This window comes from Cnephaeus nilssonii, assembly GCF_951640355.1.
Source record: "Cnephaeus nilssonii genome assembly, chromosome: 16".
Taxonomy (NCBI): domain Eukaryota; kingdom Metazoa; phylum Chordata; class Mammalia; order Chiroptera; family Vespertilionidae; genus Cnephaeus; species Cnephaeus nilssonii.
The window spans coordinates 32,459,581-32,486,230 of record NC_137087.1 but is presented as its reverse complement, the minus strand read 5'-3'; the positions used below and the strand labels follow the sequence as shown (position 1 = coordinate 32,486,230).

Below are 26,650 nucleotides of genomic sequence, written 5' to 3'. Positions count from 1 at the left end.
ACAGTGTGTTAAAATATATGTTTAAACTGAACATTATAATGATTAAAATGACCTAATCCAATAAAAATTATAGCTGTATGAAAATAAATATATAAGTAAACAAAAATTCATTACTCTGTGAGTTCTTCTATCTTTTTTTCCACTAGAGTGGGGGGCACATTAGAAACAATGACTTGCATGTCCAGCTGATTGACAACAGAGACCTGAAAGAAGAAAAAACAGAATTTGTTTGACTTTTACTCATTAACATTTCTATAATTAGATCATTTTTTATTTCTTCTCCGCTATGCATTTCACACAGTTGTTTTCATTTTTAAATTTAGTAATAAATGATTTTTAGTCATGTAATTTTCATTAGATGTCGGGGCATGTTCAGAATGACAGACCATTTGTTGTTTACTTAGAAGTTACAGAACTTTAAGTGACTTCTACTGTTGTTGATTTTGTGTTTGTTGGCTTTCTTCATTATTTACTAGGGCATGAAAGATGTTTTTGTTTGTTTTTTAATTAGGTAGGTTAAGAACAGTCAGAAAAACAAAAAAACACAGACTTTATTTTATAAATCTCAAGAGAACATTTAGTCATTGTGACTAAGAATCTGTGATATGGTTAGTTAGAATAATTCATTTAATAAAACCATCATATATAGTCTTGTTGTTGTTAATCCTCACTCAAGGATATTTTCCCGTTGACTTTTAGAGAGAGTGGAAGGGAGGGGGAGAAATATATATATAGAGAAACATCAATGTGAGAGAGACAATGGACTGGTTGCCTCCCACACAAGCCCTGGCTATGGTCAGGGATCGAGCCTGCAACTGAGGTATGTGCCCTTGATCAGATTTGAACATGGGACCCTTCAGTCCTCAGGATGATGCTCTATCCACTGAGCCAAACTGACTAAGGCATCATTATATATAGTCTTTATGTCTGCTTTAGCCAACTTTTTCTGTTCTTATACTATCTAATAATAGAGTAAAATGTAAATTACCATCACTCCGCTACGCCCACGATTGGGCGGTGGGAGGCTGGGGGGCGGGACTCGGGGTAGCTTATCTGGCCATTGAGAGGCACGGATCCGCTGCCACTGAGGGGGGCGGGACTCCCGCCCCTGCGACTCTCAATGGCCAGATCGAGGCCAAATCCGCGGCTGCTGAGGGGGCCTGCGTGGACACCCAGCTGCGCTTCTCAACGGCAGGGTAGCCAGGTGTCCACGGCAGCCCCCCTCAGCGGCCGTTGAGAGGCGCAGGGGGTGGGAGTCCTGCCCCTTGCGCCTCTCAACAGCAGGGTAGCCCCCCTCAGTGGCCACGGACCATCAAAAGCGTGGGAGCTGGGTGCCTGTCCGCTCAGGCACCCAGCTCCCCGCGATCAAAAGCAAAAGTGTGGCAGCTGGATGCCTGTCCGCTCAGACACCAGGCCTTTCAGAAGCCTCCGCCACGCCGGAGGCTGCTGAAAGGCCTGGTGCACCAGTGATCGAAAGTGAAAGCGTGACAGCTAGATGCCTGTCCACTCAGACACCAGGCCTTTCAGAAGCCTCTGCCGCGCTGGAGGCTTCTGAAAGGCTTGGTGCACCAGCAGACAGGCACCCAACTCCCTGCAATCAAAAGCAAAAGCATGGCAGCTGGATGCCTTTCTGCTCAGACACCAGGCCTTTCAGAAGCCTCCGCCATGCCGGAGGCTTCTGAAAGGCCTGGTGCACCAGCAGACAGGCACCCAGCTCCCCGCGATCAAAAGCAAAAGCGTGGCAGCTGGATGCCTTTCCGCTCAGACACCAGGCCTTTCAGAAGCCTCCGCCATGCCGGAGGCTTCTGAAAGGCCTGGTGCACTAGCGGACAGGCACCCAACTCCCCGTGATCAAAAGCAAAAGCGTGTAGGGGACCCTACACGTGCATGATTCAATCATGCACTGGGCCTCTAGTTTAGAATAATGGAATAAAAATAAAAGCATTTATTACCTGCTTACAACATACAATTTACTTTTTTCCTCAATACACTACAGGCTTTAACTCACTTAATTCTAACAATCACCATATCAGGTAGTTATAACTATTATACAGTTATAAATAAGAAAACTAATAAACAAAGAAACATATAATAACTTGGGACTGATTAGTGCAGGCTGACTCCAGAACATATGCTCTTTACTATTACCCAATATGGATATAAAACAATGTAAAGTCAAATCACATATTGTCTTGCATGTAAGTTAGACACTATTAGAATTATGTGTATGTAATGTATTAGGACCATAAACTGAATATACTGGATTAGGCATATTTAACATCATATATCTGATCATAATTTATACTAGGGAATAATTTCATGCTGCAAGTATTTTTGATACAGGCTCCAAGTTGTCTACGTATAGATGCCCTATCAGGAGCCACAAACTTAGTGTCTTCAAAGACCAGACAGGTAATCTAAATGAATGAAGTAGCCAAAAGCATGAAATAATAGGGAGAAGTGGAAATGTGACAAATCAGAGCCTATGACTCATCGGAAGAGATCAACTACTAACTCATCTCTAGTGATATGGCCATATGGGAAAACAGGTCCAGATTGGCTGGAAAATTCAGTGTTTTGGGAGAAGAAATCCAAACTACTATTACTATGTGAAATGACGCGACTAATTAGCAATATTTCAAACCATTGTTTGAGCCCAGTAATTCGTGTTCTGCAGTGTATATTAAGCCAGGCATCTGTCATATTTCCACCTATGAGCAAACAGTGAACATTGGCAGTTACAACCTTGCATCCCTAACTCATTATAGATGTCTGGAACCAATGTTTACATTTTCCTGATTATGTCTTCACACACACACACACACACACACACACACACACACACACACACTCCTCTAATTTTACTAGAAAATAGATTATCACAGTTTTTGTGTAACTTTTTTATTTTTCTTATTGGTCATGAGTGAAAAAAGAGACAGATATTACCTAGAAGTGTTTTAGTTTTGTTTATTTGTTTGTTTATTCGCTTATTTTTGTTTTTGGTAGTATATATGGCAAAAATCTCTAGAAAAATGTATATGATACTTTTAAAATTATTTGCTCATTTCTTTTCTCCCTTTCTTAGTCTGTCCAATCCCCTCTCCCTCTCTTTCTTCTTTATCTTATTCCCTTCCTTATCTCCCCCCCCCCCCCCTTTCTTATAACACTGGATCAGACAATGTAAAAAAAAAAAAAAAAGAAAAGAATTCTGACAAAAAGCAAATGGCCTGGAACAAACAGCAGCCATGGAGTGTTATCTCAACAAGAACAGATTCCTCAACCTCCTTTGTAGTTTGGTGGAACCATATGATGTTCTGACAGATATAAAGTTAGTGAAAAGAAAGAAATTGCTTAAGTATTTTCTGTGTGAGTCTTTTCTTCTTTTTCAATTTCTGTCCTAAGAAAGAAGTCGTAGACAAGGGCAAAAACCTAAGTTGAAGGAAACGGAGTTCCTGTGTTTCCATTTGTAGGAAAGCTGTGGAGAACATCACTCAACCACACACGCTCTCATTGCAGTCATATGAGAGAAAAATCACATTTGTTTGTTTAAATTTCTGAAATGTTGGATTTTTTTATTATACAGTATGTCTACCATGACAAATACATAGGTATCTATTACATGTGGCTGTCAGATTTCTAGAATTTCCCCTTATATATGTTCTGAGCTTTTGAAGTTTATTTACAAGTAAACTTTTGGAATGCAATCACCTCATGTGCTAAGACCCTATTTGGAAGCAAAATTTCACCTAGCAGATATAAGTAACTCTATTATTTGCCTTTTAAGAACAGTCAGTAATTTCTCAGAAAGATAAATTACTGACTCAAAGGGAATTTTCAATTTGTTAATGAGCTTTGGGGCTACATTCTGACTGAATCAACAGACTAAATTAAGATTTCAGATCCTCTGAAATATATGTATATTAAGCTTACAATTTATCCAAAAGATTTTCTAATCTTAATAACCTTTGAAAACATACTTTTGTTATTTTTAAGATATAAAATTTATAATTCAGATAAAATGTCTTACTGTATTTAACTCCAAAAGTAGTTGTTTCAGACTTACCTGTTAAAAGTTACATTTAAAATTTTAAATATTTTAAAAGTATTAATATATGGTTTATATAAAATGTGTATATGTTGGACTATGCAAATGAAGAGTAAGCTATTATAGTTTAAATTCTGATTTTCAAAAAAAAAAAAAAATCCTATATCCCTAAGTCTTTGGTTCCTTCCATCATCTATAGAAGAGATATTTGAGTCTTTAGCATTACTGATTATTTGTTACTGTTTCCAGTATAGCTTCTATGAAAATATTATCAGAAATACATGTCAGGTTATTATACAAAACCATAAAAAATTATGCTTATTAATTTTATTCTTTGTGTGTTGATCACTAATGAAAGATTTTAAAGAAAATATACCTATTATTGTGAAAATTTATTTTTGTCACTAGGTATGGTAAAAAAAAAAGGAATGAGAAAATAACATTTATGAAGCTTAGAATTCTAAAACAAGAGATTGTTAAGTTACATTATTTCCTAAGTCATTTTAATTCTTCATCACAAACCTCTTATCTTTTCTTGCCTCACCCATTTTTTCCCATATACTTTAGACAGCACTGTCCAATAGAAATATAATTTGAGCCTCAAATACTTACTAGATATGTAATTTAAAAATTTTCTGGCACTCAAAGAGGAAAAATATGAAATTAATTCAATAATACATTTAACAAAATGTATTTAATATATTATCATTCCAATATGTAATCAACATAAAACAACTTACTAAGGAGACATTTCATATTTTTTCATGCTAAGACTTTGAAATTCAGCATGTATTATACACTTACAGTACATTTTAATGTGACCTAGTTACATTTCAAGTGCTGAGAAGCCACATGTGACAAATACTAACATATTGGACCTTTAGAGGCTCACCAATTCTTGCTTGGAGTGGTCACTGTCTCTCTTACATGGTTTGTAGTATAATCTCACTTTTCTTGAAAAAAAACAAGATATTTTAACAGCCTTTTGAGGCATGTGTGTGTTCTTCTTTGATACTATATCATGATGCTACATTTGGAGAAGAAACATTCTAAGCAGAGCCACTGCCAAATCTCAGACAAGTAAGAGCATGTCTGACTGTTTGAACAAAAGCAACTTGGCCAATATCATTGGGTTTGACTGAGTGAGAGAGAGAAGAGTAGAAAATTAGGTTACTGGAGGCCAGAATCAAGGGTCTCATATATGAATTGAAAATTTCTGAGTAAATTGGTATTATATTAAAAGATTTTGAACTAGGAAATAACAGGAGCTGAATTACATTTGAATCACTGGCTGTTATAAATAAACTGGACTGTAGTGTAGGAAGAATAGAAACATGAGAGAAGTAATGAGTTTGTGCAATGATATAGGTAAAATATGATAGTGGTTTAAACCAAGTTTAAACAGTAGAAATGTTGAAAAATGTGCAGTTAATAATGCACAGTAATAACAGTATTTACTAAGGGATTGAATAAAGAAATTTTAGCCAAAGGAATTCAAAGATAATTTGGGCATCAAATGAAGTTGGGAAGACTATAAATGAAAGAAATGAGATGAGGAAGTGAAGTTCAGTTTAGGAAACATTACATAGATATCTTTATTAGATATTAATCTGTAATTATTGCAAGTACAAATAGATATATGAGTCCACTCTTTAGAAATGAGCTTTGGGGTAAAGATATAACTTTAATATGTTTTAGTATATAGATGATATTTTAAAGTTATGAGTCTGAATGAATTGACTGAGTCAATGAGTACAAGTAGAAAAGAGAATTAATTTTAATGTCTGAGCTATGTGAAGTCTCAGTATTAAAGGGTAAGGATAAGAAACTGAACCAGCAAAGGAACCAAGAAGGAATAAACAGTAATCTAACCTAATAATAGACAAATATGCAAATTGACCATACCTCCGACACACCCACAAGGCACGCCCACCATCCAATCAGAGCGAGCATGCAAATTAACCCAAACCAAGATGGCTACAGCCACAGAGAGCAAGGTTTCCTAGGTAACAGAGAAGCCAAGCTTTCCACCTGCCCTTGCCAGGCCTAAGCCTCCACTCAAGCTACAAAGTTTCAATTATAGAAGGTAAACAAATTCAAACAAATGGCAGCAGAATGGAGCTTGAGAGAGCAGGCCAGGGTTGCCGCTGGCAACAGGGGAAGCAAAGCTTTCCGCACACCCTGGCTGGGCCCACCTGCTTAAGGCAACAAAGTTTCAATTATAACCCCAACAGAAATGGCTGCCGGCCCTCGGAGGGAGCCCCAGGCTTGGCTCCGTTCCAGGCTACAAAGTTTCAATTGTAGAAGGAAAATAAATTCCAGATACCAGGGCCTCCTCTTGGGTTGCCAGGGGGCATGGCCAGCCTGAAAACCACCACAGGCCCCTCGCTCAGGCTGCCCCATGCCCCAAAGGAACCCCACCCTGATCCGGGACACCCTTCAGGGCAAACAAGCTGGCCCCAAACCCTGTACCAGGCCTCTATCCTATCTAATAAAATAGTAATGTGCAGATTGATCATCACTGCAACACACAATATAGCTGCCCCCATGTGGTCAAAGATCCTGCCCCCATGTGGACACAAGATGGCCACTACAAGATGGCCAGCAGGAGAGGGCAGTTGGGAGGCACCCGGCCTGCAAGGGAGGGCAGTTGAGAAGGACCAGGCCTGCAAGGGAGGGAAGTTGGAGGTGATCAACCCTGCAGGAGAGGGCAGTTAGGGGTGACCAGGCCGGCAGAGGAGGGAAGTTGGGGGCAAACAGGCTGGCAGCAGAGTGGTTAGGGGGTGATCAGGCTGGCAGGCAGAAGCGGTTAGGGGCATAACAACCCTGGATTGTGAGAGGGATGTCCGACTGCCCGTTTAGGCCCGATCCCAGTGGGATCGGGCCTAAACGGGCAGTCGGACATCCCTTGAGGGGTCCCATATTGGCGAGGGTACAGGCTGGGCTGAGGGACAACCCCCCTCCGTGCACGAATTTCATGCACTGGGCCTCTAGTCCTATCTAATAATAGACTAACATGTAAATTACCATCACTCCGCTACGCCCACGATTGGGCAGCAGGAGGCTGGGGGGCGGGACTCGGGGTGGCCTATCTGGCCATTGAGAGGCACGGATCCGCTGCCACTGAGGGGGGCTACTATGCTGTTGAGAGACGCAGGGGGTGGGACTCCCGCCCCCTGCTCCTCTCAACGGCCAGATCCGCGGCCGCTGAGGGGGCCTGCCGTGGACACCCAGCTGCGCCTCTCAATGGCAGGGTAGCCAGGTGTCCGCGGCAGCCCCCGTCAGTGGCCTTTGAGAGGCTCAGGGGGCGGGAGTACCGCCCCCTGCGCCTCTCACCAGCAGGGTAGCCCCCCTCAGCGGCCGCGGACCATCAAAAGTCAGGGAGCTGGGTGCCTGTCTGCTCTGGCACCAGGCCTTTCAGAAGCCTCCGCTGAGCACCCAGCTCCACCGCGAAAAGCGAAAGCATGTAGGGGACCCTACACGTGCATGATTCAATCATGCACTGGACCTCTAGTGTCAGAAGTAAAAAGAGAGCATGGTGGCCCAAAATCCAAGTAAAGATAATAATCATCCAAGTGCTACTGATGGTTCAAATAAGATGAAGACTGATATGACCAGCCCATTTAGTAACAAGAAGCCATTGATGATGTTGACATAATAAGTTTGGATGAGTATTAGCACTGACATTATGATTAGAGAGAGTTTGGAAGAGATTAGATGGTGAGAAATTAGTCAACTCTAACAATGAATGTTTCTGGAAAGAGTAATAGAAATGAGTGGTAGCTTGAAGGAGATGTAGATTAAGAGGGTTTTATTTTGAACACAAAAAGAAAAAGAAAAAAAAAAAAAAAAAAGGATGGTTATGGGAATCCTAATATATAAAAAGCCAGGGGCCATCATGATTGAAACAACCAGATGGATGACCAAACAGTAGGCTGCGTGTGACGACAAGGCCAGCAGGGGGGTTAGTGAGGGACGACCAAACGACTGAACAGCAGGTAGTGTGGGGCAACCAGGCCGGAAGGGGAGTTAGTGAGGGATGACCAAACAACTGAACAACAGGCTGCGTGGGGCGATCAGGTTGGCAGGGGATGGCAGTTTGGGGCAACAAGGCTTGCGGGGGGGGGGGGGGGGAGGAGTTGCGGGCAACCAGGCTGACGGGGGGGCAGTTGGGGGCGACCAGGCCAGCAGGGGGGCAGTTGGGGGTGATCAGGCTGGCAGGGGGGACATTTGGGGGTGATCAGACCAGCAAGCAGAGTTGGTTAGGGGTGATCAGGCTGGCAGGAGGGGCAGTTAGGGGTGATCAGGCAGGCAGAGGCAGTTCGGGATGATCAGGCTGGCAGGGGACGCAATTAGGAGCCAGTGGTCCCAGATTGTGAGAGGGATGTCTGACTGCCATTATTTTGGAAGGCAGCAGATCGGGCCTAAACTGGTAGTCAGACATCCCCTGAGGGGTCCTGGATTGGAGAGGGTGCAGGCTGGGCTGTGCACAAATTTCATGCACCAGACCTCTAGTAATCAAATAAAGGGGGGATTGATATTAATGATGAATGTAGAAAATGAGAGAGCTGTTGAAACAATGTCCTAGAGTTGGTGAGTGGGATTTGAATCTGTTGCACAGGTCAAGATAATGGTTCCTGATAAATGAATAGAGAATCCATATAGTAATAGTAATAGTAATAGTAATAGTAATAGTAATAGTAATAGTAATAGTAATAATGCAAAGAATGTCAGTATAAATCCTGGTAGGTAGGAAAAGTTAGTGATGGGAGTTGTCCAAGTATCCTTCTAAATGCTTTAATGTTATCTTTCAGTGAAATATGTTGCCAATTAATTAGGCAATTAGTGAGCATGTGGAGAAGATATTGAGGATTGTAAGAAACAAGTTCTTCTAGAAGAGGAAGAGTGTGAATGAGCCAGGAAATATAGAGTGTGGTTATTGAATAAATAAGAGCTCACTTGGGGGATTTCATCATTAATTTAAAGAAAGACTAATTATATAATTGTACATGTTTTTGCAGTCATACTCAGCATGAGAGAAAGAAGGAAGTTGCAATTAAGTACAGTTATGGTTTTGCTAAGTGTATATGATTTAGGAAGAGAAGGCAAGGAAGTTGAATTTTTATGTGATGGAGTGCTTTTAATAATTGATAATGCATTACAAAACTGGTAAGCAGGAAAGAGAGCACATGGGGGTTAGAGGAAGGGTAAAAATATAGCAGGCTAAATGAATGAAAGGTCCTGGTGAGGACACAAGAGTGCTGGGGCTAGCTGAACACATTCATTATTATTGTCAGAGAGTGGGAAGTTTGAAATGGAGGTTATAGAGGGGTTGCAGTAATTGGTAATGGCTAAAATAACTCTGGTTGTTAAGTGATTTTAATAGGGTAGATGGTAAAGCCATTGGAGGAAAGCCATTCAGGGAAATTTTAACTTTAGGATACTGGAAGATTCATCTATGCATATAGCAAAATTGCCAAAAATTAGGACAGAAGAATTGTTGGAGATAACTCCGGAGCTAAACTCATTGAAATATGTTGGGGATTGAGCAATGATGTGGGTGATTGCAGCAATAATATGAGGCAGTGAGTAAGTGACAGAGACAGATGATGAGAACCAAGGTTGGATTCTTGGGAAGAAGGAAAGATCTAGAAGCAGCAATGTGGTGCACTGAGAATTCTACTTTGCCAGTAGGTAGTATGAAGACTATGGCAAACATATATAGAACAGAACACAAAAGCCATTATTTTGGAAGGCAGCAGAAGTGTATCCTCAGGGGAGAACCACATTTGCATGAAGCAAGGTTTTATCTAAATTAAAATCTTATCTTCATTCACCCTTACTAAATTTTAAAAAATGGTTTCTTGTTGCTTTTAGGAAAGAGTTCCAATAATTTTAATATTGCTTTCAGCTTTTATATGAACCAACTACTTCCATCTTCAGCCCTTTCACTTAGTCACTTTCCTAGTCTTATTCTTCAGACTGAGTGAATATTTATCAGTTATTCAGACCTGCCATCACATCTCTTCCTTCTTGGTTTTGGTACATTGTTGTTCTCTCTTCATAAAATATTTCTCTCTTTCCATATCTCCCTTTTCTTAATTTAAAGAATTTTAGATCTTACAAATATTATTTGCTAGGTAGGCATATTTATTTGAATTTAATTTTTCTCAATATAGTTTGAATAATTTTAAAGGTATACTTCATAATTTCCACATAATAATTTATAGAGTCCAAATAAAAATCCCATAAACTTCATATTGCTTATTTACATAATATATATATATAATCTATATAGTTACATTTTAATAATATTTTAATTATGTTTAATATACTAAATTATCATTTAGCCTTAAAGTACCACAGTGTGCATATCTTAACAGGAAGAGAAAAAGCATTATTTTACCTAATGTTTATAGATATTAATTTGATCGAAAATCTATATCAACCTTAATATCTTCTATGTCAAAAGCTTCTTGGCTTAAATTGGCCCTTGTTTTTTTATGCAGCTTTACTGTTATAAATGAGAATGTTGTGGCCTTCACACCCACCACAATCATGGTGATTGATCTTTATCTAAAAATAAAAATATCTGATCACTGATGTTTGCATAATATGAAGGTTAAACCTGTCCAAAGAATTAAATGAGGAAAGCTGTGAAAAAAAGAAGATTTAATAAGATGTAAGAAGCAAGAAAAATTATACTTGATTCTATCTTTAAGGGACAAACATTTCCAATAATAATTATACTTATAATTTATATAGATTTATCAGAGAAAAGTCCAAATAACGATAGAGATTCCATGGAATGGATGCATTGGTGTTAAATATTTTGAATAAATGCTAATAGCAAACCACCCTTGGGAATAATCTACCACTGAAATTCTAAAGAAAAAGTCAGAATAAAGTGATATTGTTTACTGAAACCAAATTAACTTAGTCCAGGATCATCAATGTCATCAATGGGACTTTTGAACAACAAGAAAAAAAAAAATCCATTGAAACATGAACTTGCTGCATAACATTCCTTTTTTCCTTAATTACAAAAGGCCTAAAAGTAATTTAAACAATAATACAAATTATTTTAATTTCTACAGCACGACTCCGCAAAGCATTTTAAAAATTTAAGTACCTCTAACCTAATATGTTTAAAAAATGAAATTTGCAGACCAAATAGAAATCCAATGCTTATGACATTGTTGCCAAAAGCATATATAAAAACATATGATATATTTCCCAAATGTCAAAAAAACCCCAACAACTTTAAAGCTATACATTTTTTTATATACTAAGCTATAGCTATCAACTACCTGGATAAAATTAATTACATTTATATTTTAGAAAGCCTATTTCAAATAAATTTAAAAGTTCTATCAGTTGAAAACGTTGACCCCAGACTAGTATGGCATCTGAAGACTTATCTACTTACAAGTACATCTGCTTTGCCACTTAGTCCCTTCCCATAGTCGTCAGTTGCGATGACTTGAAACATGAAGTAGGACCTCCTCATGTTGTGGAAGAGCATGGCTGTTTTGATAAGCCCTGTATACGTTTCCACCACGAATCCTTCTTTTCCTTCTTTGATTGGTGGAATTATGAGCCTGTATGCCATGGCACTATAATTGCCAGTATCTTTATCAGTAGCCTAGGAGGGGAAAAAACACAAGTTATAAATAATCAGGCGAAAAAATGACCCTTATTAAAAGGCTTATTTCTGCTTATAAAATTGATGTTCCTTGTGTAACAATAATGCAAAAAAGCCCTCCTAAAAGTCTACTTTTCTGGATGCTGTTAGATAGATTTACAGACTTTGTGTCCACAGGGCTCAAGGATTGTCATGAGAATAATAACTACTGAACTGTGGATAAAAGGACATAGACACTAACAGAGCCCAGCTGATGAATCAGGTGTTTTGACTGGTATGTCAGATGGGTTCAGCTCCGGGCTGAGATCCAAATTGGTTTAAGGATGGGACTCATTGTTTACCTAACCATTGTCTTGCGTATAGACATGTGTTTTTTTATTTAACCTATTTTTTAAAAGGGAAAAAATAAAGGCACTAAAATACATCCAATAACAATAAAACAAATCAAAGTTCAGAGCTTTTAACCCGTAAGCCGAGTTGCTTAAAGATATTTTAATTAGTTAATGTCATATCATAATTATAGAGGGTTAGAATACTAATCCAACTTATTTTTTACTTTATCCCATACCCTGATTATACAGATTTGTTCCCAGATTGTAGGTACTTACAATCTACAAGTTAAGGTTTCTTAGCATTTAGAATTTTAAGAAGGTAAATAGTTGCTTAGAATATGGTGTGTGTGTGTGTGTGTGTGTGTGTGTGTGTGTGTGTTTAATAAAGCGTGAGCATTACATATTTAGCTGGTCTATGGATTCTACTTCAGGGAAATTTTTCAGAATGCCAATTTGAGAATTATTTTATAGTAAAATATTTAGAAGCAGAATGATTAACAGAGTCTTAGTGAATTTATAAAAACTTACATATATGTTAGTCATGATACTAGATATGTAAGTTTTATGTTTTTATTATTATTTTATTTGCTTATTCTTTTTTAATCAATGATATGACTATTAAATATCATGGATCAAGAATTTATGATTTGCCTTCATAATGATAAGGATTCTACAGAAATAATCTTATTTAATAAATAATCTGAGGAATGTATTATTCCATTTTTATGTATTAGTGTTGTCCAGTAAAACTTTCTGGAAATTCTCTAAATATGCTCTAATACAGTAGCCACTAGGCACATTTGACTATTGAACACTTGAAGTGCAGCTATTTTCACTAAAGAACTGACATTTTATTTGGTTTAATTTTTCAAAATCTTCATAGTAAGTGGTAAAGTTAGTATATAAATAATGACAATACTATAAATTATATAAATGTGTATTAAAGTATAGCATGAACTTGACTCTCTGGCTTCAAACTTGATATGTGTGCTTAACCATTAAAATATTTCAGGATAACTCTCTCCACCTGGTAGATAAGGTAACTTAACTCAGATAGTTCACTTCAGGATAAGCTGTTTCTTGAATTTTCTAAGAAGTTAAAATTCTCAACTTTAGAATAGAACAAGCTCTAACTACCAGCTCATCTTTTTAGATGATTGGTATGGATTACACAATCGTAGAGCTTAATTTTGGCATTAGAGGAATGGTAATTATATTTCAACAATATTACTTAAAGGGGAAAAAAAGAACAAAGAAAAGAATAGTTATCAAAGTTTTTCTTTCTAAGCTTTGAACCCCAGAGATTTTATTCATTTAACAAAGCATAGCATAGGAAAAAAAAGCATATTCCTAACAAAAGTTAAAAATCAAAGTTTGATCAACTAATCAAAGACATGTCTTTTACATACTGTGAGCAAATTTCAGACCAATGCCAACTCAATAAAGCATTTGGTTGGATAATATCCTTTAACTTATTAACACTGACATTTCCCCAGGAATAAACTTTTTACTGTTAATGCAAACTTTATTGAGGTATAACAGACATGCTATAATGTACAAATCTTAAGTATACAGCTAAATAAAATTTTGCAAAATATACACATCCATGAGATATTATATTATCAGCATCCCTTCATGACCTTCTAGTTATACCCAACTCTTCGGGAAACCACTATCTTGATTTCTAATGCCATTGATTAGTTATGCCTAAATTTAAACTTTATATTGATAGGATCATGTTAAAGTTTCTGTCTGACTTCCTTTACTCAATTTTGTATTGTGATATTCTAAACCTTTATATTTAAAAACAGACCCCATAACACAACAATCACATTTAGAAAAGAAAACGTGGTCACAATATTAGCATTGTGATTGTGGGTACATTAAGCTTCTTTGCACAGTTTTTACTAATTAACTTCCAATTTTAATTAAAAAGTAATTTTAACTGACAGTATTGTTAATTTATTGAATTATGATTACCACAAGTCACCATATTTTATCTTATGGATTAAGGTGGCTTTTTAAAGCACACTTTTCCTGAAACAAATAATTATTTAATGCAAAGTTTGGTTATGGAATTAATAATTATAACTTAGAAATACCTATTTCATTTTATTATTTTTCACAGTACATTTGAAGCAATTTGTCAAAAATGAGATACATTTTTTAAAATTATGCTTACTAGACCTTTATTAAAATATATAAAACTACTGTCAGTATGTTGTTAGTAATGACTCCACTTTAAATTTCCATTTGTTTGAATCAGCTTGATCCTCTTTGCAATCTCAAGATCTCATTTCAGAAAACGCTCATTGAGGATGATTGTCAGGATTATTATCATTATTTCAAATCTCCCTGTTCTCTCCCAAGTATCCCAATAGTGAAATACAAGTAAGTTAAACAGTGAATAATAAAAGTTTCAATAGGTACTATACTTATGAGCAAGTTAAAGTATTTTCAGGCTTATTGTTGAGTCTACTCAATTTTCAACCGACAATGAATTTAAGACTAAATCCTAGATATAATATCTGACTGATTAATATTTGGTATGTAGATTACAATCATACAGTTAATAAGCAAATGTTATTTTTATGAAATAAATTGCAAGACATGATATATTTAAATACATAATGAATCACAAAAAATACTGATAAAATTAAGAGCGCAATTTGAAATCTGGTTGAAGATGTGAAAAAAGTTAAAGAGTTTCAGCACAGAGTATATTATATCTCTTTGTATCCTACTTTTAATAATTTTAAATTTAAATTTTTGTTTATTTGCATTCTGTTGCGAGAAGCCACCTCTTTCCCAATACTGTCTTAAGAGTGCACCAAGGAACACAGAAGGTTGATGGACCTTGGACATTAGCAGGGCTGTGTTGAGATAGTGGTGGCTTGAAGCAATTTCCTGACCTGATAGCCTCAAAGTAAATGTTTACTGAAGCTTACTGATCTTTACTGATCTTTATTGACCTTAGGGATAGTCTGTCTGCTACCTGTTTGCCATGCTTTACTGAGGCTAAGATGTGTATCTAAAACTGAATAAAAAGCGGATAGGACCAGGTTTCAGTGTGCCTTTTCAAGAGAGAGGTCTCCACCTAGCCCCCCCATGTCTTCTAAATTCATATTTCTTGTCTAGTGTTTTCATTTGTGCGTTGGCCCCGTCTTCAGATCCTGAACCCCCACTGTAAAAGGTTGTGGCATTCTCTTATATAGAGAGGTAGACTCAATAGACAGATGTGATTTTCTTTTTTTAAATATATTTTATTGATTTTTCACAAAGAGGAAGGGAGAGGGATAGAGAGCTAGAAACATCGATGAGAGAGAGACATCGACCAGCCGCCTCCTGCACATCCCCCCCCCCCACTGGGGGATGTGCCCGCAACCATGTACATGCCCTTGACCTGAATCGAATCTGGGACCTTCCAGTCCACAGACCGACGCTCTATCCACTGAGCCAAACCGGTTTCAGCTAGACAGATGTGATTTTCAAAAAAATAGATCACCTAGAGTTACTTGGCCCTGGCAGGATAGCTCAGTTGTTTAGAGCATTGTATTGTCCAGATACCCCAAGGTTGTGGGTACACTAAGGTTGCATGTTCAATCCCTAGTCAGGGTATATACAAGAAGCAACCAATGAATGTATAAATAATTGGAATAACTTATCAATGTTTCTCTCTCTCAAATAAAAAAAAATGTTTATTTCTTATAAAATATCTCAAACGTAAGAGTATATAACAGAGAATAATATAATAAACACTTGTTTACCTAACCCAGGCTTATAAAGTCTGTACATTATACCATATTTACTTTAGATCTTCTTTTAAAATGGCTTTATGGAAGTATAATTTACATATTATAGTTTGAAGCTCTTTAAGATCACGTCTGTATTTTATTCCACTCCTTCCACCCCAATAGTAACCACTATCATGATTTCAATACATATTGTTGCCTTGGACTCTTTCATCCGTATTCTGAATACATATGCATTCATGTACAAGTGTGTGTACTGTTGAATATAATATAATGGGTATAAACATACTGTATATACATATTGATCTGTTTAACTAGTTTAACTACTATATAACATTCCATCTCCAGTTGATTGACATGTCGGTTGCTGACAATTTTTATGTGAAAGGAAGCCCCACAATAAGTATCCTCACATCCTATGTAGAAATCTCTCTAATAGCTGCACAGCCAGTTACAAGGTAGGGGCCAGGAAAAAAATATACCTAACCACACTAGACTTGCTCTTACTTGGTATGCCACCTCTGTTTCTGTTAACATGCTGTGTTCTTGGCTAATGAAATGAGGGCCTTCACACATGGAAGAGGTCTCTCCCAGACCATTCTTAATGACATGGAAAATGTTCATAATTTATTGTCAAGTGGCAAAATAAATTTCTACACAATCTGTATAATATTTTAATGAAAATATTATACCCAAAAGACCAATGAACCAGCCTGAAGGACCTATTCTAACATCAAAATAAACAATAGCAGGAAGAGATCAAGATCTATTGAATAAAATGGGAACGGGTGTGCTAATACAGAATGAATGAATGAATGAATGAATGAGTGAATGAATGAAGAAAAGGCTCTGCTTACAGCATAATACCAATAGATGTAGAAGGAATAATGGATTCAGAAAAAATATCATTTGATAACCACCATAATAATAACCAATTCAGAAAAAAATTGATTCTGGCAAGAATCACTAGTGAGTAAAAGACTGATTAAGATAGAATATTTACATAGATTCAAGTATTTCCCTGAAAAATAACTATTAATTATAAAAGCAAAAGAGTCACTATACAGTGAGAAGCCTAGCAGACTCTATTTTAATTCACTGATCAAAGTTAATATCACCAGTAATGGGCCAAGTCATCATCATGTGTCACCTGATCGGATGCCATGAGGACAACACATCATTATCACTTCTGTGATATTTCTGCCAAAGCTGCATAACTGAAATATAACCATGAAAAAACATCAGACAAACCCAACATCCAACAAGAAGGGCATGTTACAAAATTACTGGCCTTCACCTGATCTCTCCCATCTCTTTTTCATTTAATGCTTCATCAGCTCTATTTATCTCTGTACTTTCAACCTTTACCTTAACAGACCATAAGACATCTATCTCTTTATTATTAAAAGACAAAACTAAACTTACTTTACTCTATACCCACTTCTGTCACTATATCTATAATTTCCATATCTATTTTTCACAGTTTAGGTCCTCAGAATATTTTTCTACAATCACTGCTTCCAATTTCTTATTTCACAATCATCCCTTAACTACAGCTGGAATTCTGCCATTGAACTATCATGCCATTGAACCTATTAAAGTCACTGGCTGATTTAAGTCAGGGATCTTTAAACCACAATATCCATTTGCATTATTTGTATAATGTTATTGCTGATATAACATCTATTGAACCCTTACAATTTTCCAGGTGCTATGTAAATTCTTTATATACATTATCTAATGATATCCTTTTATTGAGTAAATTTCATTATTATTTTATAATAGAGGCACAGATAGATTAGTAACTTGCTTATCATCACACAGATAGTTGATAGCACAATTGGGTAGGTCTCACTCTAAAATCAGTGCATTCAATATACCAAGACTAAAATCCCAGTAATCACAACAGTAAATTGTAGATAAAATGTCTTAAGAATTCTTCCCAGATATATAAAAGAGATAAAAATCTCTATATATAAAAGTCTAAGTGACTGTCCAACTGTCTGGTAGCTATGATGCACACTGACCACCAGGGGGAAGGCACTCAACACAGGAGCAGAAACCACAGGCATGAAAACATGGAACAGACTGATGGATCTCAGAGGGAAGGGAGGAGGGCAGGAAGAAGAGATTAACCTTTTGCACTCGGATGTCGAGTGTGACTCGACACGGTTAGCATTAGAATAAAGGAATCGAGAAAAAAAGCAAGCGAGTGCAAAGGGTTAACCAAAGATCTTATATGCACACTAGAGGCCCGGTGCATGGATTTATGCACTGGTGGGGTCCCTTGGCCTTGCCTGTGCCCTCTCGCACTCCAGGACCCATCAGGGGATGTTGGACTGCCAGTTTCAGCCTGATTCCTGCAGGCCAGGCCGAGGGACCCCACCGGTGAATGAATCCGTGCACTGGGCCTCTATTGATATAATAAATATACGGATCACAAACTAAGTAAAGGCAAAAAAAAAAAAAAATCTTTGTACTGATGTAGAGGCTTTTTTTGCTGAGGTAGGTGAACGTAAAATTAAATTTATGAGGTATTGAGTGGCTCAGAGAATAGAAGGCAAGGGCCCACTTTGGAAGTGAGTACAATAAGACTTCCCTGCCCAGAATGCTAAATTCTTATTATGAGGGTGAATGAGAAATGCATCTCTCTCTTCTAGCTGCCACTGCCAAAGCCACCCCAAAACTGCAAAGAAAATTGCCTCGGTTAACACTAGATAATTAATGCAGTAGGTAAAACAACTTCCTTGAGAATCCATAACCAAATACAAGTCCTCACTGTAGTGTTTGTCCTTTATGCACACAACACCAATTTACCCAACTCAAGGAAAAACCATAATATTCTGAATTTGTTGACCCAGTGGTCCTAAGTTCTGCCCAAATGAACAGACAAAAACACAATTGTGAGTGTGAGAAAAGTGATCTTTGACTGATAACAGCCTAGCCTTCTCACAGAAACAAGTACTTTTTTCCCAAAAATGCTACCTCCAATCTATGACAAATAATTTTAACAAATAAGTCCCCTAAAAGATAACAAGTCAGAATAAAGTAATTCCCCAAATGAACAAGAGACAAGAATATGAAAACAGTCTATTGAGATAAAAGAAGCAAAGTCATATCCACAAAGGAGTGGCCACAGAATATAAATATGTTCAACATGTTTTCATCAGTAACAGTGATCACAAAAACTATGAATAAAGAATGAGAATAGTTAAACATAAATAAAATAAATCTCCTAGAAATGAAAGATACAATTATTAAAGTTTAAAACTCAGATATGAAGTTGTTAGCAGATTAGGCATAGCTGATGAGATAATTAGTTAACTAAATGATAGGGCAAAAGAAATGACAAATATAAGTTTAAAAGCAATTTTGAACAGAATTTAAAATGATAAATTTTAGTACATGTCTAATTAGAGTTTCAAAAAGAGAGAAGAGAAAATGGAACAGAATTTTCCAAAACTGATAAAAGGGAGCCACACAATAAACTATAAAGAGAGTAAATAACAAGTATCCCACACCTAGAATCCACATATCATGTAGAGACTGCAGAACATTCCCCTATGCCCAGCCCCAAAGTTGAGTCTTAGAAGTAGGAAACTGACAGTTGATTTCTTAACAGCAACATTAAATGACAGAACTAGATTTTCAAAGTGCAAAGAGAAAATAACTATTCATTTAGAATTCTAGGCCTAATGAAAATATCTTTCAAAAACAAAAGTGAAATGAACACTCTTTCTGACAATCACTGAAAGAGCATAGCATATAGGGTGTCCCCCCAAAAAGTATACACACACTTAGTATAATTACAAAGATAGTGTTTATTAAAATACATTTTTATTTTCAAAATTGAGCTCTCAGCTGTTAAAGTGTGTATACATTGATTGAACACCCTATATATGGAAAGTTCTAAATTGTGCACTTTAAGTGAAAGGAATATGATTCCAGATGGAAGGGCTAAGATTAAGAAAAAAATGAAGAAGAATAGAAAACATTAAATGTGCGACTAACTCTCTACAAGCATGAATTCTACAATACAATAATTATATCATTACTAGAGACCCGGTGCATGAAATTCATGCACTGGAGGGGGGTGTTCCTCACCCCAGCCTGCACCCTCTCCAATCTGGGTCCCCTCGGGGGATGTCCAACTGCCAGCCTAAACCAGCAGTCGGACATCTCTCTCACAATCCGGGACTGCTGGCTCCCAACCACTCACCTGCCTGCCAGCCTGATCACACCCTAACAACTCCTCTGCCAGCCTGATTGACACCTAACTGTTCCCCTGCTGGCCTGATTGCTCCCAACTACCCTCGCCTGGTGGCCGGTTCGCCTCCAACTGCCCTCCCCTGCCGGCCCAGTAACCCCCAACTGCCCTCCCCTGCCGGCCTGGTCGCCCCTAACTTCCCTCCCCTCCCAGCCCAGTTGCCCCCAACTGCCCTCCCCTGCTAGCCCAGTTGCCCCTAACTGTTCTACCCTGTAGGCCTCATTACCCCCAACTGCCCTCCCTTGCAGGCCTGGTTGCCCCCAACTTCCCTCCCCTGCAGACCTGGTCCCCCTCAACTGCCCTCTCCTGCAGTCCTGGTCCCCCCTACCTACTCTCCCCTGCCAGCCTGGTCGCCCCTTAACTGCCCTCCCCGGCTGGCCTGGTTGCCCCCAACTGCCCTCCCCTGCAGGCCATCTGGGGATAGCCATCTTATGCGAGGGCATGAGGGTCAATTTGCATATTACCTCTTTATTAGATAGGATGTGTGGTTAAAAATAAAGTAAAATACAAACGACAGTAATATATAAATTGAAATGAGAATGTTCAAGATTCTAATTAATATTCATGATGGAAGAGATGGATATTTTTAGGTACATGTTAGGTTAAAACAACCTGCATCTAATAAAACAGAATGTATAACTCTCACATATATTAGGGACACATAGGGTTGAAAAATCCATTTCCCCTCCCTCTCAAAAAAAAATTAAAAGAAGAAAAAAAAGAAATGGTAGTAAGAAAAGGACAAAAAAACAACAACAAATGAAATGATAGGGGGTGAAATTCATTAAATATGTAATTACAACAAATGTAATTCAATCTTCCAAACAAGGTTAATCAAGCTGGATAGAATAAAACCTAATCTATATATATAAAAGGCTAATATGCTAAGTGTCCTTCCACCTGTCTGACTGGTCACTATGACACACACTGATCACCAGGGGGCAGATGCTGAATGCAGGAGCTGCTATGATGCATACTGGCCACTTACAGAGAAATGGCAGGGTGGACCTGGCGCTGACAAAGCACACTCAGCTTCTCCCAAGTGGGACACAGGCCCTGCCACCACCCCGGATAGACAGCCCATCAAAATGCAGCCGACTCTGCTGAGACCCTACGGCCAGCCCAGAAATGGTGGCTGTGGGCACCAGGTAATGACATAACTTAGAAATGCCTGGCTTCCTCTACCTAGAGACTAGCCTCTTGCAGTTTCTTTATCCCAGGAACATGACTTGCTTTACAGCCAGGTGGAAACATTTCACACTGTAACCAAATGTCTGTGAAGCGTTTTCCTGTGCCTCATATCATTTGATCCTCACAGAAGTCCTGGAGTAGGTGGATAGACTCAGTGGAATCCTATTTTCTTTTCATTAGCCAGAAAACAGAGATTTTAGAAAGCTTAGAAACTTGACTCAACTGAAAAGAAGAAATGGTGGACCTTGAAAATGACTTCAGGTTTTCTCACTGCGCAGAATATAGTCAAACACTGCTGCAGTTAAATATTTTACCCTTTGTTCTCCCTGCGTGATCTACAATAATAATCTGCTTCACATTGATATTTACTGCTGTGTTAACTGACAATTACCTGAAAGAGTAATTGGGGTGCTTCACTGGGCTGGAAAAAGTTTAGCTACATCAGAAAGCAGGTCTAATTAAGCAAGTTTATTCTAGATATATAAAAGGCTAAGTTGACTTGCGCATGCATGATACATATAAAGCTCTTGCTGGCGCCAATCGCATGTGTGTGTTTCCATCTGTCATTGTCGATCATGAATTTGGTTGACACTTCTACTATAGAGAAAGGGCGAATAGTGATATTAAAATATTTCTTCTAATTAATTTCCTTTCAATGTGCACAAATTTGTGCACTGGGCCACTTTTCTATATATATAAAAGTCTAAGCGACCGAACAACCGAACGACTGGTCGTTATGACACGCACTGACCACCAGGGGACAGATGCTCAATGCACAGGATTGGGCTCCCTCCTGAATGGATCGGGCCTGCAGGGGGGTTGGGCTGAAACCAGCTATCCAACATCCCCTGAGGGGTCCTAGATTGCAAGAGGGCACAGGCCAGGCTGAGCGACCCCATTGGTGCATGAATCCGTGCACCGGGCCTCTAGTTTATTATATATCATTATTAAAATAAAGTGATTGAAAATGAAAGTCAAATTCATTTATGTTTTTTAATTTAGAACTCATTATTCCAAGGTAGAATTTTGCCTGACTGTGTTTTTATTTTAATGGGGTGAAGTAGAGAAAGAATATTTAAAAATTTTTACAATATTAGAAGTTAGACCTGCTATATTCTGTGTGTCTAAGAAAACCAACCTGAAAAGAAACTATTTACCTAAAATATCATTAGCTAACTTATGCATGAATAAAGCAAAACAACCATATGGTATTTAAAAAAATAAATTGTTATGCATATAATCTGCATTGATTCCTTAAAAATTGAAGAAAATTCATTTCATTCTATGAAATGGGAAAACTAATAAAAATTAGAAATATATTCCATCACTTTTTTGATAGTAATAAGGGGACATCTAACAAGCTTAGTTAAATGAATGCCTAAAAATTAAAACAGACCCATAATGAACACGTAAATCAAATTTGGGATAAAGAATCAATGTCTTTTTACTTATTCCATTACCCTCTTTATAACAAAAAATTTATAATGGGTCCCTGATACTCATTATTATCTAGAAGAGCTGACCCTGAAATATTTGATTCATGGATTTTTGTGAGGTTCCCTTGGTGAGAAAATTCAGGAAAGTATGTCTACAGTCGTTTTAAAAGAAGAAAAGTTAGAAATGAATATTATAATTATACTTGCTGTAATTATATTTTAAAATGAAAGCTAAGACACAGGAAACCACTTACACATTTCTAAGACTTCATCTGAAAATTTTAATGCACACAGGTGCCCAACATTAAGAGAAAATCACCAAATAATTGCCTTGATCGTACAGGGGAGTAGGTGAGCCCATTAATTTTCTAAGAGCCTAAATAACTGTTCCCCTCTGTTGCATAAATGAATGCTATGGATGCAGAAATATTAGTGGAATAATTAGTGATGTCCTAAGAATTTCCAAAGCCCATTAAAGTCCAATAATGGCAACTTTAACTTTAGCTTCTCAATTAGATCCCATTTTAACATTTAACAGCACCGAGGGCTCACTTTGAAATACATATAGTGAAAGTATTTTTTAAAATATATTTCTCTTGATTTCAGAGAAGAAAGGGAGAGGGAAAGAGAGACAGAAACATCAATGATGAGAGAATCATTGATCGGCTGCTTTCTGCAAGCCCTACACTGGGGATCCAGCCCACAACCCAGGCATGTGCCCTGACTGGGAATCGAACACTGATCTCCTGGTTTATGGTTCCACACTCAAGCACTGAGCCATGCCGGCTGGGCTAGTGAAAGTATTTTAGAATGTTGGGGTGAAAATACTCAAATCTCACATTTTAACTGACTAATGAATGTCAGTATGTGAAGCTGTACTTGCAAGAAGCAACAAGAACAGAGCTTTTGCTTCCTAAACTACTTTAACTGGTCCTTGTGTCTTTAGTAACTACAAAGAAACCTTCATCTTAAAACCCTAAAATAAAATATGTCCAATATATTATAACATGTAAATAAGGAAAATTTCATGTAGATTGATCTATTTATAAGATAATTCAAGATGGCAGAAACAACAAGGAGAGAAAGGAAACAGTTTAAATAAGAAAGCTTAGTGTTTGATATTTTCATAAGAATATTAAAAAATATCATTGTAAATTAGTAATAATTCTTCATTTCAATATGTTCTTTAGTATTTGTATAGTTAAAATCTCATTTAATTCAGACATATTCTAATGAGCAAAATATAACTTGGTGTAGAAACAATTTAATAATGGTAAGTAGAGATATGCAACATAGTTTGAATTACAGACTTTTACAGGAGGTTTATTATTATTTAATTATAGCTAGAATTTTCCAGCATTTAATAATTAATTAAAATTAAGTTTATTCTTAATATAGAGTGGTGTCAAATATCATGAGGTAATATGTATTTGAAAATTAAAGAAATTGATCTGAAGAATAGAAAAATGTTTCTTTTATTATTTTTAAAGCTATACACTGAAATATTCTGTGTTACAGAAGCCATGAGAATTCAAAATTAGAAAAACTTGCATTTATGAAGAAATTATTAGTTTATTTTATTTCCCTTGCAAGATATTTTGGAAAATAAATATTATTACCTCAAAAATAGGTGCTTCCCCCCTTATTATTGCTAATATAATTACTAATCATATATTTCCTCATTGATGCTTTAAAATGAACTAAAAATTATTTAAGGTTTCCTTCATGTGGAAAATACGTAAACTGTACTCTATTCAATAGACATAGTATCAAGGGAAAAGTCATGTACAATGTGAGCCCTCTATATAAAGAGTAAATTAATTTTCAATGTTGATTTTGAATAAAAATTGTTATGGATTTTTATTACAAGCTTAATTATAAAAATGTTTACGGAATTTATATGTTGCCATAATTTTGTAGTTATAAATCCTAAATCCTTCAGCATTTAAAGCAAATTAAGTGATATACTCATTATTTTTAACTCTCTTGTTCTTACTTAGTTACATTACATTCAATCAAGCCAAACAAAATTTCGTTTTTTCTTCTCGGCTTCCACCCTTGTCCATCTTCTGTATTCTTTTTGTCTGCTAAGTGTGTCATTACCTATGGATTGAACTGAGCTAAATTTCTCAGTATCCTCTTAAGCTGTTTTATCTCCATCCATGTTCCCTGCTTGCAGTCCATCAGCAAGCCTTCTGTATTCTACCTTTGCACTATTTCTCAGTTCAGTGACGATCAAGCTGATGCTACCCAACTCCAGGCTCTCATGTCTCATTGTTTCACTCCAGCAATTCTTAAAAACAACTGATCGCTCCCTCTTGCCTGAGATTAATGTTAAGACAAGTCCATTAAGTATTATCAATGTTATCCAAGTTTAATATTCCAAATTCTTGTCTGACATTTATTTCTGTGCCCCCAAAACACATGAGCTAGTGTCTTTTCCCCTAAACAATCTGTGTTCTTTTGTAATTCCCATCCATTGCACACTTGGATTCTTCTACCTTAAAATGTTCCTTGTCTGCTGGTCAAATGATGTTCACCTAAATTGTACTGTGGCATGTGTGCACACGCACACACACACACACACACATACATACACACACACTCTCTCTCTCTGAATATTTATAATATTGACTAAAACAATCAATCCTTAGCTTTAATGACTACTTTACTAAAGGCTCTCCTGGCTCTCCTAATGAGTGCTGCTTCCATGTCATGTTTTCAGTATCATATTTTACATACATGTATCTATTTGTGTGTGTGTGTGTTTTTTTAAACATATATATATATATCTATATCTATATATATATATATATAGATATATATATATATAGATATATACTATATATAGACTAGAGGCCTGATGCACAAAGATTCGTGCAAGAATGGGCCTTCCTTCCCCTGGCTGCCAGCACCGCCTTCGCTCGGGCCTGGAGTAGCCTTTCTGCCTTCCCACGCTGCCTGGAGGCCCGGAGCAGCTGGGATGATGCGGAATGCCTGTGTCATCACCATGGTGATAACGTAAGCGTCCCACCCCTGGCTGCTTGGCACCTGTATATACAAATTAACCCGCCATCTTTATTGGGTTAATTTGCATACTCACTCCTGATTGACTGGTGGGCGTTGCAAAGGTACGATCAATTTGCATATTTTGCTTTTATTAGTGTAGATATTATATATATATTTGGCTATACCATTTACCTTGGCATCCTATATAATAAAAGCCTAATATGCAAATCAGCCAAAAGGTGGAATGACCGTTAGAATGACCAGTCACTATGACACACACTGACCACCAGAGGGCAGACTCTCAACGCAGGAGCTGCCCCCAGCCCACAGGCCCTAGGCCAGTGAAGGCGGGTACCAGCGGGGACCTCCGATTGCCCTGCCAGTCATCTCACAGTTCAGCCCTGATCACCAGCCAGGCCTAGGGACCCTACCTGTGCACAGATTTCATGCACCGGGCCTCTAGTATTATAATATTTATGTGTCTCCACACAATTTTTTATTTTTCATGTTTTTTTACTATAGTATCATGCCCAGTAAGTGGTCAAATAATGTATGGCTTAAATGCCAGTAGAAGAAATATTAGAGACCAATATTTATACGTGACAGATGTGAGATTAATTCTACCACTTATTAGCTATATGAGCTTGGGCAAATAACTCTCTAGGGCTTCGTTCCTCGTCTATAAAACGAGAAAAACAGGACATGCTGAATAGGGTGGCTGGGAATATTCACTGATGTGTAAAATGCAGTGCTTGGCACAAAATAACCAATTATTGTTGTGACTATGTTGCTGCCATCTTCTCTGTGAGTACCTTGTAGCTGTCTAATCTCTTTCATTTCTTATTACGTGTGGCACATTTAAAGACACTTATCACTTTCTACCTTTTGTATTTCACTGTAAATTCATTGGGAGCAGGACTATTTCTAATTCATCTTCATGTTTCATAATCCTCAGTGGCCACTGCCTGCACAT

At 37.4% G+C, this 26,650-nt stretch overlaps 1 protein-coding gene across 1 annotated transcript in view; it reads right to left on the bottom strand.

Moving 5' to 3' along the window:
- PCDH15 (protocadherin related 15) overlaps positions 1 to 26,650 on the bottom strand; it is a gene marked incomplete at its 3' end in the record, with an annotated part of 650,107 nt that overhangs the window by 45,434 nt on the left and 578,023 nt on the right. The window contains exons 27-28 of the mRNA XM_079793021.1: positions 11,475 to 11,690; positions 115 to 203 (exon numbers count right to left, since the gene is read on the bottom strand). Of these exons, the coding sequence (XP_079649147.1) occupies positions 115 to 203; positions 11,475 to 11,690 (305 nt within the window). The remainder of the gene's footprint in view (positions 1 to 114; positions 204 to 11,474; positions 11,691 to 26,650) is intronic.